The sequence below is a fragment of the Meleagris gallopavo genome, chromosome 8, assembly GCF_905368555.1.
Source record: "Meleagris gallopavo chromosome 8, MGAL_WU_HG_1.1, whole genome shotgun sequence".
NCBI classification, from domain to species: domain Eukaryota; kingdom Metazoa; phylum Chordata; class Aves; order Galliformes; family Phasianidae; genus Meleagris; species Meleagris gallopavo.
Genome location: NC_139411.1, coordinates 15174260 through 15188099, shown reverse-complemented (window position 1 = coordinate 15188099; position 13840 = coordinate 15174260). Strand labels below are relative to the sequence as shown.

The following is a 13840-nucleotide window of genomic DNA, read 5'->3' as shown; positions in this document are numbered from 1 at the left end:
GACTCCTGCATATGTATACCCACTCAAAGAGAGCTGGAAGCACCAGAAAGGATTGAGAGACACTGGTCCAAGTCTGCTGCGGATCACTGCTGGGGCTGAGGGCTGGCCAGCTTTCTATCAACTCTCTGAGATGGCTCTATCAGAGTGGGAGGAATACAAGAGTCTGAATCACTGTGCAATGAATGAAAAGGAGCTTAAAGCATGGTCCTCCACCGCTGACAGAGAGCGGAATGCTGCACTGCCAAAAGGAAGGGAAAGTGTAAACATATGAAATGTCTGAAGGCATCTGAGTTTTGAAAGTCAAAGAGCCAACAGTATAGCTGGCAAGTAAGCCAATCCTGTACCAGAGCACAATCTTCCCAAGCTTTCTTGGATCATAAATCACTCTCAGCTGCCTCAATGCTCACACGCTTATCAGTAAATTTTAACGGGTGGATCTACAAACTAAGTTTTAAAAAATTTCTTGACACAGCCTTCTAGACCAAGAATGATCTCTCAATTAGCCTGGCAACTGGTTTTCTAAGAGAGATCTAGAGCTCTTAAGTTTTGCAGTGGTTATTTGTGTCTTTAAAATCTGGCTATTATAAAGTAGGACGAGGTGAAATAAACTCTACATATGGGAACAGAGATCCAGAAAAGCTTCACTTTCGATCTGACTAATGATGGCAAAGATCACTCCATACTTAAAGCCAAGAATAGCTTTCTCCTTATGAATGACTCTTGATTAAGGTGAATTTGCTGGCTGCGCGTAAAGTTAATAATTCTATTTGTGGTGAGGAGGATTGAAGGTTGGCTTCCAGAACTGGCAGTATAAACCTCTACAGCTTCTTAGCTGGGTCTACTGTAGACTTGTAACTTCTACAGATAATACACCAGGTCAGAACTGGTCACAGGCTAATGTTCAGAAACCCAGGACTTGTTTGTAAACTACAACCTGCGTGTGATGCACCCAGAATACATTGCAAGGATTTTTTCACTACCACGGTTCTAGGATTGGAGAAGCACAAAGCTCTAGGAAAAAAGAGAAAACAAAAAAAAAATAAAGCTCACTAAGAGAAGAAGTTTGATTTTCTGATTCACCGAGCCTCTGCAGCTTCAGCCAAAGGTGGCTAAAGCTCTGTATTCAGCCCTACAATCAAGATCCAAAGGAAGCAGGGAATGAAAGAAAATATCATGGGGAGCACAGTCACTGATGTTGCATGACAAATCTGACAAAACAAGTACTCAATAACTGTGACCAGTACTCCATGGCTCACACCTAGTCAGAAACAAGCTGCTCTCTCTTGGACTGGTTTGCACAGGTTCTTACCCAAACTTGGGCAATGATGGAAAAGATATATAAAGGAGAATTAAGAAGGCAGAAACTTGGAAATTCTAAGAAAAGACAAGCATCGGGAATGGCTATGGAAGTAGACATTTCAAAAATCACTATCTAAACATGGCAGGGCAATGTTCATTCAGATAAGTGGATGACAATAGGTGCCAAATCAGCTTTAGAAAGAAACAAATTCAGGAGCAGAATTGAGAAAGCTATCTTACATAGGATCAGACAAAAAGGACAGCAACCAATGAGCATGAAAGTGAAGGACTGTGATCTACAGTTGGAGAGGGCTACAAAGCTTAATCTCCTACCCATTTAGGATTTTTTTTTAATGACTGTTTTTGGGGTGGTTTTTTTTGGTCGTTGTTTTTTTCTACCTAGCACATCGTCCCAGCTTCAATGGGAAGTGAGAATATGTCATTTGCCTTCCATTGCTAAAAATTGAGAAGGGCTACATAATGTTGAAGGTAGTACAGTAGCTTGGTGTCTTGATGGAACAGATAAGCATTAAATGAGAAACAGCTGTGTCAGACACAGATATCCCCAAAATTCCCTTAGGGTGACAGCTACATCACAAAAAACAGCATACAGTAATTGCTTTCGGTATATACATTCTGAAAGGATGGAAAGTACATTGCTTAAAGAAAAGCCCAGAGAAAGCACTTATAATAAAAATTCATCAGTGAGCCTGAGGACAAGCCAACAAGAATCAGATGTGTGTGGGACAGAAGGTACCAAGGCACATCTCACTAATAATTCAAGAAGTTGCAGCAGTGTAGGCAACAACCACTTCATTCTGGGCCACACTCAGCACATCATCCTGGCTCATTTCTAGATGAGGACTATTGCACTTGCCAACACTCAATACTTCCTCCTTAGCAGTGAGTAAAGCAAAGCAACCTTAAATAGCCACAGCTTCCTTGGCCCTCTCTTTCACATCTCTTTAACCTAACACTGAAGATATCCACACTGCAATGAATTATTGCACTGAATCACCCCCAGGATCAAGTCTTTTCCCACATCATGTGAATAAGCTGAGACACCCACACATTGATCCCCCTTGTAGATGAGCTTACTGGGTTCAGGAGCACTGTCAGGAAGAGTTCACCACCACGAATGCTCTTGTCCAATTCCTTTGAGCCACCAGGATATTCATTATAGAAGATAGTGTGAGTAAAAAGGCCACAGGTCTGTCGAGGCAGAACCTGACAATATAGAAGAAAAGATAGGTAAGAGGCAGATGCAACAGAAATCTATACATGGATGTATCTAAGCAGTACTATATAGATCAATATGAAGAGTAAGGGATATAAGTAACATAATTTCAGAGGATTCTTTGATATTCCTCTCAGACATTTACTTAGCACAGCACTTAACAAACAAATAAGTGAGTGGGACATAAATTTAATCTTGTCATGCTTAATTTTGCTCTCTGTTCAGTACTGACCTCTGAATTCTACTAAGAAATGAAAAAAAAACTGTAGCCAAGTTCCTTCTCTTTACTTCACTTAATAATGTTGGAAATATGGATGATATTGAGATTTATGTTTTTGCTGCAGGTCATTAGGAGAGTGCCCCTGGGAAGGAAACGTGCACTGCTCAGGAGCCTGTGGCCTCTGCTCACCATGATTCCATTATGGATGAATCCACGCCGGTACCGAGCAGGTCGCAGATGTGGGTATTCCTCTGTGCTTGTTACTTGGATGCTCCAAACAGATTTCCATGCTTCATAGAGTTGTGTGTGGACAGGATAAACCCCAGAATGATGGGGGGCTACAGCATAGCCTAAGTCTGTGGGGATCCCATGCTCCTGGAAGCAGAATACATATCTTGATCATCCAGTACTTAACTATTATTCTTACTAAGGATCATTAAGCAACTGTTTCCAAGCTGGAGCCAAGAGGACAGAGTAAAAAGAAATCTCTCTGGACTGAGAACTTGAGATACTTCTTGCATTATGTATCTATAGAAATAGGAAGGGCGATTCTGGACCAACAAGAATGTTCAGCACTTGGAACAGCTGCTGCAAGAACAGTCTTGTAGCTTGCAGGTGTAACAAGTCAGATTAATTCAAAGCCTCAGGTCAGGCTCTTCGGTTACTACAAATGAACTAATCAGTGCTGTTAAGCCACACCCACAATGCCTAGGTCTGAGCCACTGAAGCAGGAAAACAAAATATCTTTAACTGACATAGAAGGGAAGAAGACAACAGCTGGGGCTTGCCTTGAAGATAGCAATTCAAAGAAAAGCAGGCATGAAACTAGTGGCTGTTGAGGCTGAAGATATGGGGCCCAGAGCTATAAATTACAAGAGATATCTGAATTTCATGGTTCTTAATTTCACTATGTGGTTCTGGTAACAATATGAATGATGACAGCTCTGCCCTGGTGGTACACAATAAAACCAGAGCCCCTAAATGAAGCAACAGCCTTCCTTTCCCACTGCTAGCTTGTTTTATGTTAAATATGTGTAACTGTGTTCTGAGCTTTTTCTCTCTTAGCAAGAGACTACAATGTTACTTAAGCATGAAAAGAAGGAGATGAAATTGTTTCTATAATGCTGCAACTGTACTCTGAATTTGGGATCATTCCAACTCTGCATGTGTCATGGGAACATGAGACAGCAGCTTGCTATTCCCAAGGGGATTACTTTCAACAGAATCAAACTAGGGGTGAAAAGGACACATCTTTTCAGACAAACACACACTATATTCAACTCTGCTGTAAGCATGAAGCAGACACTGTCTATAATGCAAGATGTTCGAGGTTTCCCTCCTCCTCTGCCAAAACCAGGGATTTTCCCCTGGACTTCCTAGATAAAAGACTCCCTCCAGTATTACCTGAGGAGGCCAGAGCCAGGACACAGAGCATTTTATACTACAGAGTAGATAACTTCCTACAAAACCACCGTGAATAAGGATTGTACAGGAAATGCCTTCTCACTGCCAGTTTATACAATAATTGGATTTGGAAGGTAATGCTACAACAAGTTCACACCTCAGCAAACCAGAGCCCTGGGATTTGCACCCTGGAATGTGGTGGAGCTGCCAGGGGCCATGCAGGTGCCAGGAAACACTGCACAGACAGGCATGAGAATTCTGTTTCTTGCCTGAAGACAGCAGGAGGCATGCACCAATTTAAACTTTTAGGGCTAGCTTTCTTAAATGCTGCTGTGTTACTTGGCTAGTATTTGTCTTCAGCAGGGTCTAAACAGCTATTCCAGGGGAAGAATGCTTTAGGATTAGTACTGTAAAGGAATGAGATGCCTCTTACCACAGCAAACTGTTTGTTGAGCTTCATCTGCTCAGCCAGCACAGTGACATTGTGGAAAAGATGAGGCTGCATGTGACTCCACATATGAGGGAACCACCAGAACTCCTTCCTATGCTTGAGTAGCATGTCGTCACCTTCATCTTCCTCATCTGTACCTACAAAGAGCAGACAAGGAGATGCAAAAACACAAAGCAGAAGAAAGGCTCAATGTTTCTAAGCAGTTGTTCCAACAGAGGATCAAGCTCTGAGTAATGTGTTACACAGATGCACATGCACAAAGAGTAAGGTAGGGAGCTGACAAAAGTTGCAGGTGGTAAAAGAGATGCATCACTTCTGCCAAGAGCGACAACAGAACTACATGAGAATGTGCCCTGTACATTGTCCGGGTACCATGAAGCTCCCACAAACATGTGGGCCATATGCAGGTGCTGGGACAAAGGGGTACCAGAGGCTTACCTGTGTGGTAGAATTTCCCTGAGAAGCCCAGGTTGAAGGTGAAATTCGGGACTAAAGTTCTCAGCTTATTCTGGGTGCTCAGTAAAGCCTGTTTGAATGAAAGGAAAAAGAAAATTCACACTCAATTGTTCTGTAAGATTCCTCTGCTCTGCTGCTGCCAGCTCAGTCTGAAGAGGTGTCACAGGAGATGGAGCTAAGGCACTGTTACCTGTGGAGTGACGAAGCCAATGGTTCCTACATAGAGCCTTTATGTGAAGTACCATCTTGCCTTACTGAACGATGTTGCTTTAAAAACACAGTCACCTCCATCTCTCATACATCCTCTCCACCTCACTGTAAAGTACCCACAGCGCCTGTGCTGAAGCAAAGGGACAAATCTCGCCTCCAAGCAACAGCTCCCTTGGTCTTCCCAGGATCAACCTCAACACTCCCTTCCCCTCTCTCTCAGCTGGGACCTTTTACCTTTCTCCAAGTCTACAGATTAAAGAAAAGCAAGATAGAGCTGGACATGGTGCAGAGGAAAAGAATTCAACTGCATCACAAACTAAGTAACTAAGTGTTCCAAGGTGAGGATTCAAAGATGAAAGGTGGATTCACAGAAATACCCACATAAGGAGTCCTGCAATGACAGGGAGGTAGCTCTGGCTGGAAATTTTCCTGGATTCTGGAAAAAAAAACCTGGGCAAGCTGACATTCACAGTCATGATTTCTCCTACAGGTTCTCTCTTGCTTGCCTTCAGCTTTGAATGTCCAAACTAATTGCTATAGCCAAAGGGAAGGAGCCTTCTGCCACAACCCCAAGCTCCAACAGCAGACAGACTACACAGAAAAAAAAACTGCTCAGTATGCCATGAGCAAGATATACGCTAATTCCAGTCAAATTTCTTCTGCTAGAAAACAGTGAAAATCAAAGCCCTAAAATGCATACTCTGCTACTACCTCTATGTTGGGAACAGCGTCACTGATGGAGCTCCCTATGAGAGCAGTTCCTGATCAAAGAGGGACTTGGCAGGAGGGCTGTTGGCAGGTGACAGAGACGGTCCTGTCCCCACAGTTATTTACATTTTAACAGCTTTTCTAAGAAATCAGTTCAGCAGTGGATGCACCAAGGTGATGACCTTTAACACCAGCCTTGGGATAAATGCAGTGCTGAAGTCACTCCCCATGCTTTCCAATGGCCCCAAATAACAAAACTTTCAGACTTTTCCTTAGAGAAACACTTAACTGCTCATTCTCCAACTCCACACACACATACAACAGCAAGAACAAATGCCAGCCTAGGACAAATTTCTAACAGAAATCCCACCTCCTCCATGACCGCATACCTACCACACCTTTATCCCAGTTCCTACTCAAGGGTGGTATTTTGAGAGATAGATGGCATATGACATCTCCAGAACCCACTACACATGCAAGTAGGGCTTAACAAGGTGACATACCAGCAGCACTGATGGCTGAAACCTTTTTTGCTGCACGAATTCCTGAACAGGCAATGGGAAATCAAGTTCCCTTCACACAGGGCACAGGGACTTATCCCATAGCAGGGAGCACTAACAGCTGTGCTTCTCTCTCCAGAGAAGAGCCTGTTTGCCCGGCTAGGTAACACCACCACTCCCAGCATGGAATCAGCATGTGGAAAACTCAGGTAGGAAAGTGCCGCCTCCTCATATTGCCCCCAGAGCTGTCCCACGCCTTTCCACTTCTCTCTGCTGCCCTGAAAGGCACATCCACTTCCTCAAGCTTGAGTGGGAAGGTAGAGGGAGGAAAGACAGCAGCTAAGAGGCTTAGCATTTCTCTGTGCTGAGGGAGATTTAAAGCCTGGCTGGGGTTACCATGACGACACATCTGTCTGATGATAAATCCCCAAAAGCTGTGCTCTGGCAGGCAGCAATCCTTTGTGGCTGGGGAGGGACCCAGGGAGAGTCCGTGGGGGCCCCAGCAATTCTGAGACTGTGGAGCCCCGTGGAGCCTAGCAGAGCCCTGCCTTCCTGGAGGGTTTATTGCTCATCATGTGCCATCCCTGCACTGATGCTCGGTCTTTCTCAGAGCTGTAAGGTGGCACAGTGTATGTCTGAATAAATGCCTTTCACCTGCACAGGATCAAAGAGAGTAAGGTGCCAAGCAAAATATTTGGAGATTCACTCAAAAACAAACCAACAAACAAAAACACCTATCATCCACTGTTCCCTAGCATATGGGTTCCAATCCAAGGCAAAACAATACAGATGTGGGAATGGGCTGGGAAGATGGTGTTTCTCACTTGACATCCCTGCACTCTGTTTCTCTTTTACTTAACTAGCCAGATGCAAGCAGATCTTCAAGTCCATGTTTAAGGAATTTCATTGGATGCAGAGCTTGTATTTTAGCTGTTCCCCATCTCTATAAAGGAAAGCTTCTTACCTTAGAAAATCACTCTTCACAAATTTCTTTTTTCTGTCTTCCTTTCCAAAAATCCTTCCAAGATGTATATCTGTCTACGAGCCAGCCCAAAAGGCCCCTTCCCTATCTCTGCTTTCTACTAGAAGCTCAGCAAGGCTCATCCCAGGAGGAAAAGATGGGGTGTCCAACAGAGCCCTGTGAGAGCTCAAAATGACTTAATGCTTGTCACAGTCCATCAAGAGTCTATCATCTAGGCATCACATTAATACAGAATTCAACTTTCACATCACTCTGCTTTTTTAGCTATGAATATGCATGTTTTTTAATCTTCTAAAAAGCTTCTGCAGTGATTTTAGCTGCTTCACACAAACCCTGAATATTATCTCCTCTATCTGAAGTATCTCTAAAAAAGCAGCAAAAGAAATGTGGAAACAAGGTTGAAAGGTGGATGGCTAGGATAAGAGGATACCATAAAGTTTGGAAAACCTTGGACAAAGAACATGATAAATACTTTTGCAAAGTATACTGGGAACATCCAAAGCAAAGCATACAAAGCACTGCTACAGAAACACCTCCTTCAGTGGAACTGCCCATCACAGAGCAGCACATTCTCAAAAGGATCTTCTGCAGTTTTCTCATTGCCTGGTGGTAGCACTGGCATAGCTCAGAACAGTGCTGTCAAAAGAGAAAGCACTCTTGCTTGTATTCCCAGCTCCCCTACAATGCCAGAATCAGGCAGTTAGAATTGCTGGGTATTTTGATTTCTGCCAAGATCATCATATGCAATTTAGAAAGGCGAGAGCTGATTGATAGCTGTCCTTACTAGACTCTCTTCTGCCCTCACCATTCAATAACCCAAAGTCCTCAATTTTCACTTAACTTGCTCTCAGAATCAGGAGCAATGATTGCTTGCTATTTATGCCCTTGTAGAGATTACCACCAGAGAGGCAAAAACTCATCTGCTTAATCTTCTTTCCTTATACCTAAAGCAGACCAGGAAGGATCACAAAAGCCAGATCCTTTCTGTATTAGTCTTTGTTGGCCAGTTCCATGGAGGTTTGGTAAATTCAGGGGATTATGATTTTACAAGAGACTGAATGTGGACATGTTGATAAGAGAAAGGATTCTCTGAGATTTTGTTTTGTTAATTATGTGCAGTTCAATCCCTGGTGAACTTTACAAAGGAAAAACATTTTCTTTGAGCAGCTCCCAAGTGCTTCACTTCAGTAGAGGACTGCAAGTTCTTGCTCCAGCCCTTCAGCAGAAACAGGAACTCAAGGGGCGAGCATCTTTAAAGTAAAAACAAACAAGATTCTTTTTTTTTCTTTTCCTTTTTTAAGATAAAAAGCTAACCAGTCCTCCTCTAAACATCACAAATAAAAACATCTCTCATCTCATGCTGGACATCTACCATAGGCACGCATGCATTCAATCAAATTATATCCAGCATTTCCTTTTAATAGTCATTTTGTCTGGGAAGCTGTTTGAACGTGGATCCGCATACGGCAAACAAGCTCACTGGGATAGCAGAGTCAATTTTATACCTTCACACAACATCCAATCTTCAAACCACTACCCCGACCACTGTAATCTAAGCTTCAAGATAAGGAACTGTGTGTTGAGATAGCAGCCTTGAAACACAGCTTTTATATAAAAGGCCAAAGAAAATGCCAGCTGTTCCGTCACTATTATATTCCCCTCTCCCCACAGCGAGAGGCTATCAACAAATCCATGCTGTTATTTCTCGCTTTTAAAAAATAAAAATTCATTAACCTCTCATGACTCTGCAATCAGAGGACTTCTTTTAAATGGATAAATCTGGGCTTTATCTGAGATTCTCTGCTTACTGATCGCAGATTATTCCTCCATTTCACTGTTAAAACCCAAACAAAGCATCTTTTGGAATTATCTTGTCTGGGTTTGTTTTTATCATCACTGGAACAGCCTTTGCCTCCAAAAGCTTTGGTCAACTATCCTGTTTTCTCACACTGGTCTGTAACCTGCTCAGACAGCACAGAACTAGGAATCTCCACGAGTTTGAACTAGAAGGTGCAAGACAATACTGTGATCACTCAAAATACACTTTCAGAGCACTTCAGTATCTCAAAACAAAGGGATACTGCAGTGAAATGAAGAAAATGTTAGCATTTTCTTTCAAGTAGAGTTACATACAATTGTTCTATTTTTTTGATAACTCCCAGTTAGTCATGATCAAAGGTGGCTGTAAAGGATTATTAAGGAATTGAGCAAGTAAAATAAACAATGGTATGCAATTAGAGCTGCTTCAAGTATGCAGCTTTGAATGAATTAAAAAGATAAACTAGCTCTAAACAGCAAGATCTAAACAGATCCCAACCTAAACTTGGCATCAGAACCAAGATTTAAAATCTCACACCTGAAAAAACAGACAAGCTGAAAGATGCATCCTGCATGGATGCATACAAAACCTAAGAAGTGCTAAGACTCCCAGCGAGGAGGTGCTCCTGGAAATATGTTAAGAATTAGGTTTAGTTCACGTGAGGGGATACACACGTGGAAAATTACTTTGTTTTATATCTTTGCCCCAGATATTCTCTAACTTTGGTTGAAAGAACATATTGCCCTTCATTTCAGCATGTTTCCAAAACAACTTTAAGGCAGCCGCTGTCATAGGCTTACTGCCATCATAGCTGGTACTCAGCCTTTCCATTACAGCTTCTTTATAGGTTTCAACATAGGCTTATTCCCTATGTAAAAAAGGAGGATAGGACAGACCATCACAGACATCCTCTTTTTAAATTCAGAGATGCCAGATCCTACAAAGCATATGCTCCATTTAAACCTGAAAAAAACTTGTTGAGAGTATTGCATACTGTGTCTCAGCATCTCTGCAGGTTACTTCTCTGTGTTTAAGATGAGAAAAATTGCAGCAATCGACTCCTTCACTCAAATTAAATGCAATCTTGACATTCCTGGCCTACCGTGCACAAGGGAATTTCATCTGAGGCCTATGATTTTCTGGGGATTTTACCTCTACGTCAGACACTTTCATGCGAGTGCCCTCTTTTCCCACAAATATATCATCTATGTCGACGAGGATATAGCGATCAAGCGTGAGACACAGGCGCTTGCCAGTCAGGTAGGCAATGGCATCCACGAAAATCAGTTTGTGCAGCCAGAAATTGAGGTTATTGCCAAAGAGAACCCGTTGGATCCCATCATGCAGACCCAGATCCTGCACCACCGTGGCATGCAATGCTTTGTGGGTGGCCAAGTGAGGAATGGACTCTGAGGACTTTGTGCTGGCCAACAGCACTGGTTCGTAGGTGCTGTGGTTTGACTGGAATACAGTCCAGTCATCACCAGGCAGGGGACCCTGCTCCACCTCATTAGCCCGTGTAACATAGAGCAGAGGAGCACTGGGGTTGATGTGATAGTCCCGCAGCCCCAGGTTGGAATGTAGGAAAAGGGGGAAACCCTTGAGCTGTGCACTGAGTAGGCTGTTCTCGTTGGCTTTGAAAAAGCCTATAATCCCCACTCCGTACTCTACACAGTATTTGTCCAGCAGCTCTCGATTCCAAGCATCTAGATTCACATATTTGAGGATATTCTCGTAGATAATAAGAGCATAGCGTCCCCTATCTTTGTCTGTCAACGTTGGCATATCCCCTTTACCAGGGGCGATCTCTGTCCTGTATTTAAACCGGCTAGATTCCAGGATAGCCACTATTTCCTGCCCCAGCTGGGAGTAGATGCTTTCTACAAAGACTAGCACCACAGGATCCGTGCGTGAGGTGTCCACAGATTTTGTAAGCCTCCAGCTGGCTTGTGGTGGGATTGAGATGCGGTGCTGGTTGCTGCAGTCACTGAAGGGCAGGGGTGGTGGCTCCTTGATTTTGGGACTGTTCGTGACGTAGTAAGCCAAGATGCACATGGAGATCAGGCTGAAGGCAATGAGCAGCAGGATCAACCTGTGGAGCTCTAGCTGTCGCACATGCCGCACTACTTTCCACAACTGAATCATGGTGAGGCGGGCTGCCCACCCCCTCCTCACACCCTGCAGTCACGTCGCTCTTCAAATCTCCAGTGCCACCACGGCAGTAGCCAGCAGCAGCTTTCAAAAAAGTAACAGCAGCTGCGGAGAGAGACAAAGCAAAAGCAAACAGCTACCAGGCTAGACTCCCAGGGATGTGCCATTTATCTCAAGTAACCATGGCCCTCAATTCCCATCGCTCTTTTGTGTGCTTCCTCCTGTTCCTCTTCTCTCACTCAGAAAGTCTTTTGGAGGAGGGGGGTTTCCTGAGTGTTGTCTCCAACAGCAAATCAGTCTGTCATCTGTGCGCAAGCACTTTCAGCTCAGCCTTCCCAGGTGTCCTGTTTCTCATTTAGCAATTTTGCATTCACATGATGGCACCTCTTTGCATCCTGCAATTTAAAAAGAAAAAGTCAATTCTTAGTATGAATTCATGGTATTTAATGGCTTTGAAGTGAAATGGCAGGACTAGCAGGTGCTAGGTGGGCAATATTGCTAGCCTGTCACCAGGCAGACCTGCTCCCTGGGAAATGACACACATGCTTTGTACAGCAGCTCGGCAGAGCTGCAGAACCACCACTGCATCCTTTGGAAAAGAGATCCTAGCACTGTGCAAGGATGCAACACTCACCCTGAGGGAGGTTCTCACACCTCACAGCAAACAGGGCTGGGCAATCTAGCCTTCCCTCACTCCTCTTTATGCCACTGAACATGATAGAAAAATGCTCTTATTCTAGCATTGGCTTCCATACAGAGAGGAGAAGAACAGAGCCTCACAGTGCCTTTCTTGTCCCGTTCTATACTAACAACAATATGTTGACTCCTTGCCTGTGACTTCCTGGGACCTTGGGATATGGATGTCCAAACTCAGCAGGCTGTTTCAAATTCCTGCCACCTGTCTTGTTCTGCAGTTTTCCTTGGTTCTCAGCCCTGTCTACAAGGCAGTCTCACTTCTGGGAACTCATGTTCTTCCAAGGCTCCTGAAACACTGCTCCATGAAGGCAGCATGCTTTGAGCATCACTGGAGCCAGGGGGCACAAGCCACCCCTGCGCTGTGTGGCTCATCACTGCCAACTGGTTCATACACAGTTGGAGAAGAAACACCTCTTGAAACCTTCCTCACCTTCTCTCATATGCCACTCATGTGAAGGTTTCATGTTGTGAAGCTCCCTCGCCTCCTGTGTTCTGTTTATGACAACAGACTATTTCACTGTATGTTGTTATTTTTCCAGGATAAAATGCTCAGCAAAGCCAACCACACCAACCCATCTAAAACACAAACACCAGGGAAAGTAACTACGCAGCCTCTCGGTTTAAAAATTATATTAAACCACTGTGTAGGTTTCTCTCCCTTACCAGAAATGGGACCGCCTACAGCAACAACACAATGTGGATACCGGCATATTTTCAGGGAGCATCTGCTGCCCGTCTGAGCACAGCAGGAACACCCTGAAAACCACATGCCGCTCACCCAGTCGTGCTCACAATGAGCCTTCCATAGCAGTTAAAAAACTCCTCTCAAAATCTTTCTTACTTGTGCAGCAACCCTCCTGCAGACATGCTCCACTACATTCAGCCTTTCTAACCACCTACATGGCTGGCACAGCTCTAACACCAGGAGGCACAAGAGCAACAACAACAAAGTACTAACAAAACGGTTCACCCTACATTCCTCCCATTTTTAAGCCCGTTGTTATCATCTGATAAATAACATTAGAAGATTTTGCATGAGCTTAAGACAGACATAAGGGTTTTTATATCATAAGTGAGGGTTTTAACAACCAGCTCCACCAGAAAAGAAACCACTTGTGAGACAGATGCTTATTTTGTAATGTGTATTACTAAACAGAAAAAAAATCCTTCTGAGTCAAGGAAAAGATCAGCACATAGATGAGGCCACTCCAAAGATTCCCACCAGGCTTCTTTTCCACACTGCTGGTATTGCTTGAAGTAGAGATTTAGATTAAAAAAAAAAAAAAAAAGCAGATTTTATACAAAAAGATATAATATTTTGTAACAGTGAATGCAAAATAGAGTGCTCTTCATACAAGCTTTATAAGGATCATTAACTATTATCCGAAACAACTTCTATGCTATAAGCTCAGGAGAGTAGTCTGGCTTGTTTAGTGCACAACAAAACCCATCCCCTGTGAGGAACCATAGTCTGTAAATATAAAGTATACTGCACTCCACATTCTGTTGGAGAACCTGATACAGCAAATCTTGTTGAAGGTCACACTGCGAGGCAGCAGATGAATCAAGATTTAAAAAAAACCAACACACTGTTTTCCAGACTGCAACTGGATGGAGCCTGCATGCCCAAATGGCCCTCTCTCATGACAGAGGTGGCTTTGGAAGCCCAGCTCAGCTACTGACAATAAGCTGCACTTGCTTCAAGGC

At 43.6% G+C, this 13840-nt stretch overlaps 1 protein-coding gene across 8 annotated transcripts in view; it reads right to left on the bottom strand.

The window, feature by feature from the left end:
- Positions 1 to 13840, bottom strand: part of NDST2 (N-deacetylase and N-sulfotransferase 2) — a 130076-nt gene that overhangs the window by 11752 nt on the left and 104484 nt on the right. For all 8 annotated transcript variants that reach the window (XM_085229866.1, XM_085229870.1, XM_085229868.1 and 5 more), the window contains 5 exons: positions 10439 to 11832; positions 5050 to 5137; positions 4594 to 4748; positions 2946 to 3131; positions 2398 to 2526 (listed from right to left, as the gene is read on the bottom strand). In XM_085229866.1, coding sequence (XP_085085992.1) covers positions 2398 to 2526; positions 2946 to 3131; positions 4594 to 4748; positions 5050 to 5137; positions 10439 to 11431 — 1551 coding nt within the window. In that variant the 5' untranslated portion in view covers positions 11432 to 11832. The remainder of the gene's footprint in view (positions 1 to 2397; positions 2527 to 2945; positions 3132 to 4593; positions 4749 to 5049; positions 5138 to 10438; positions 11833 to 13840) is intronic.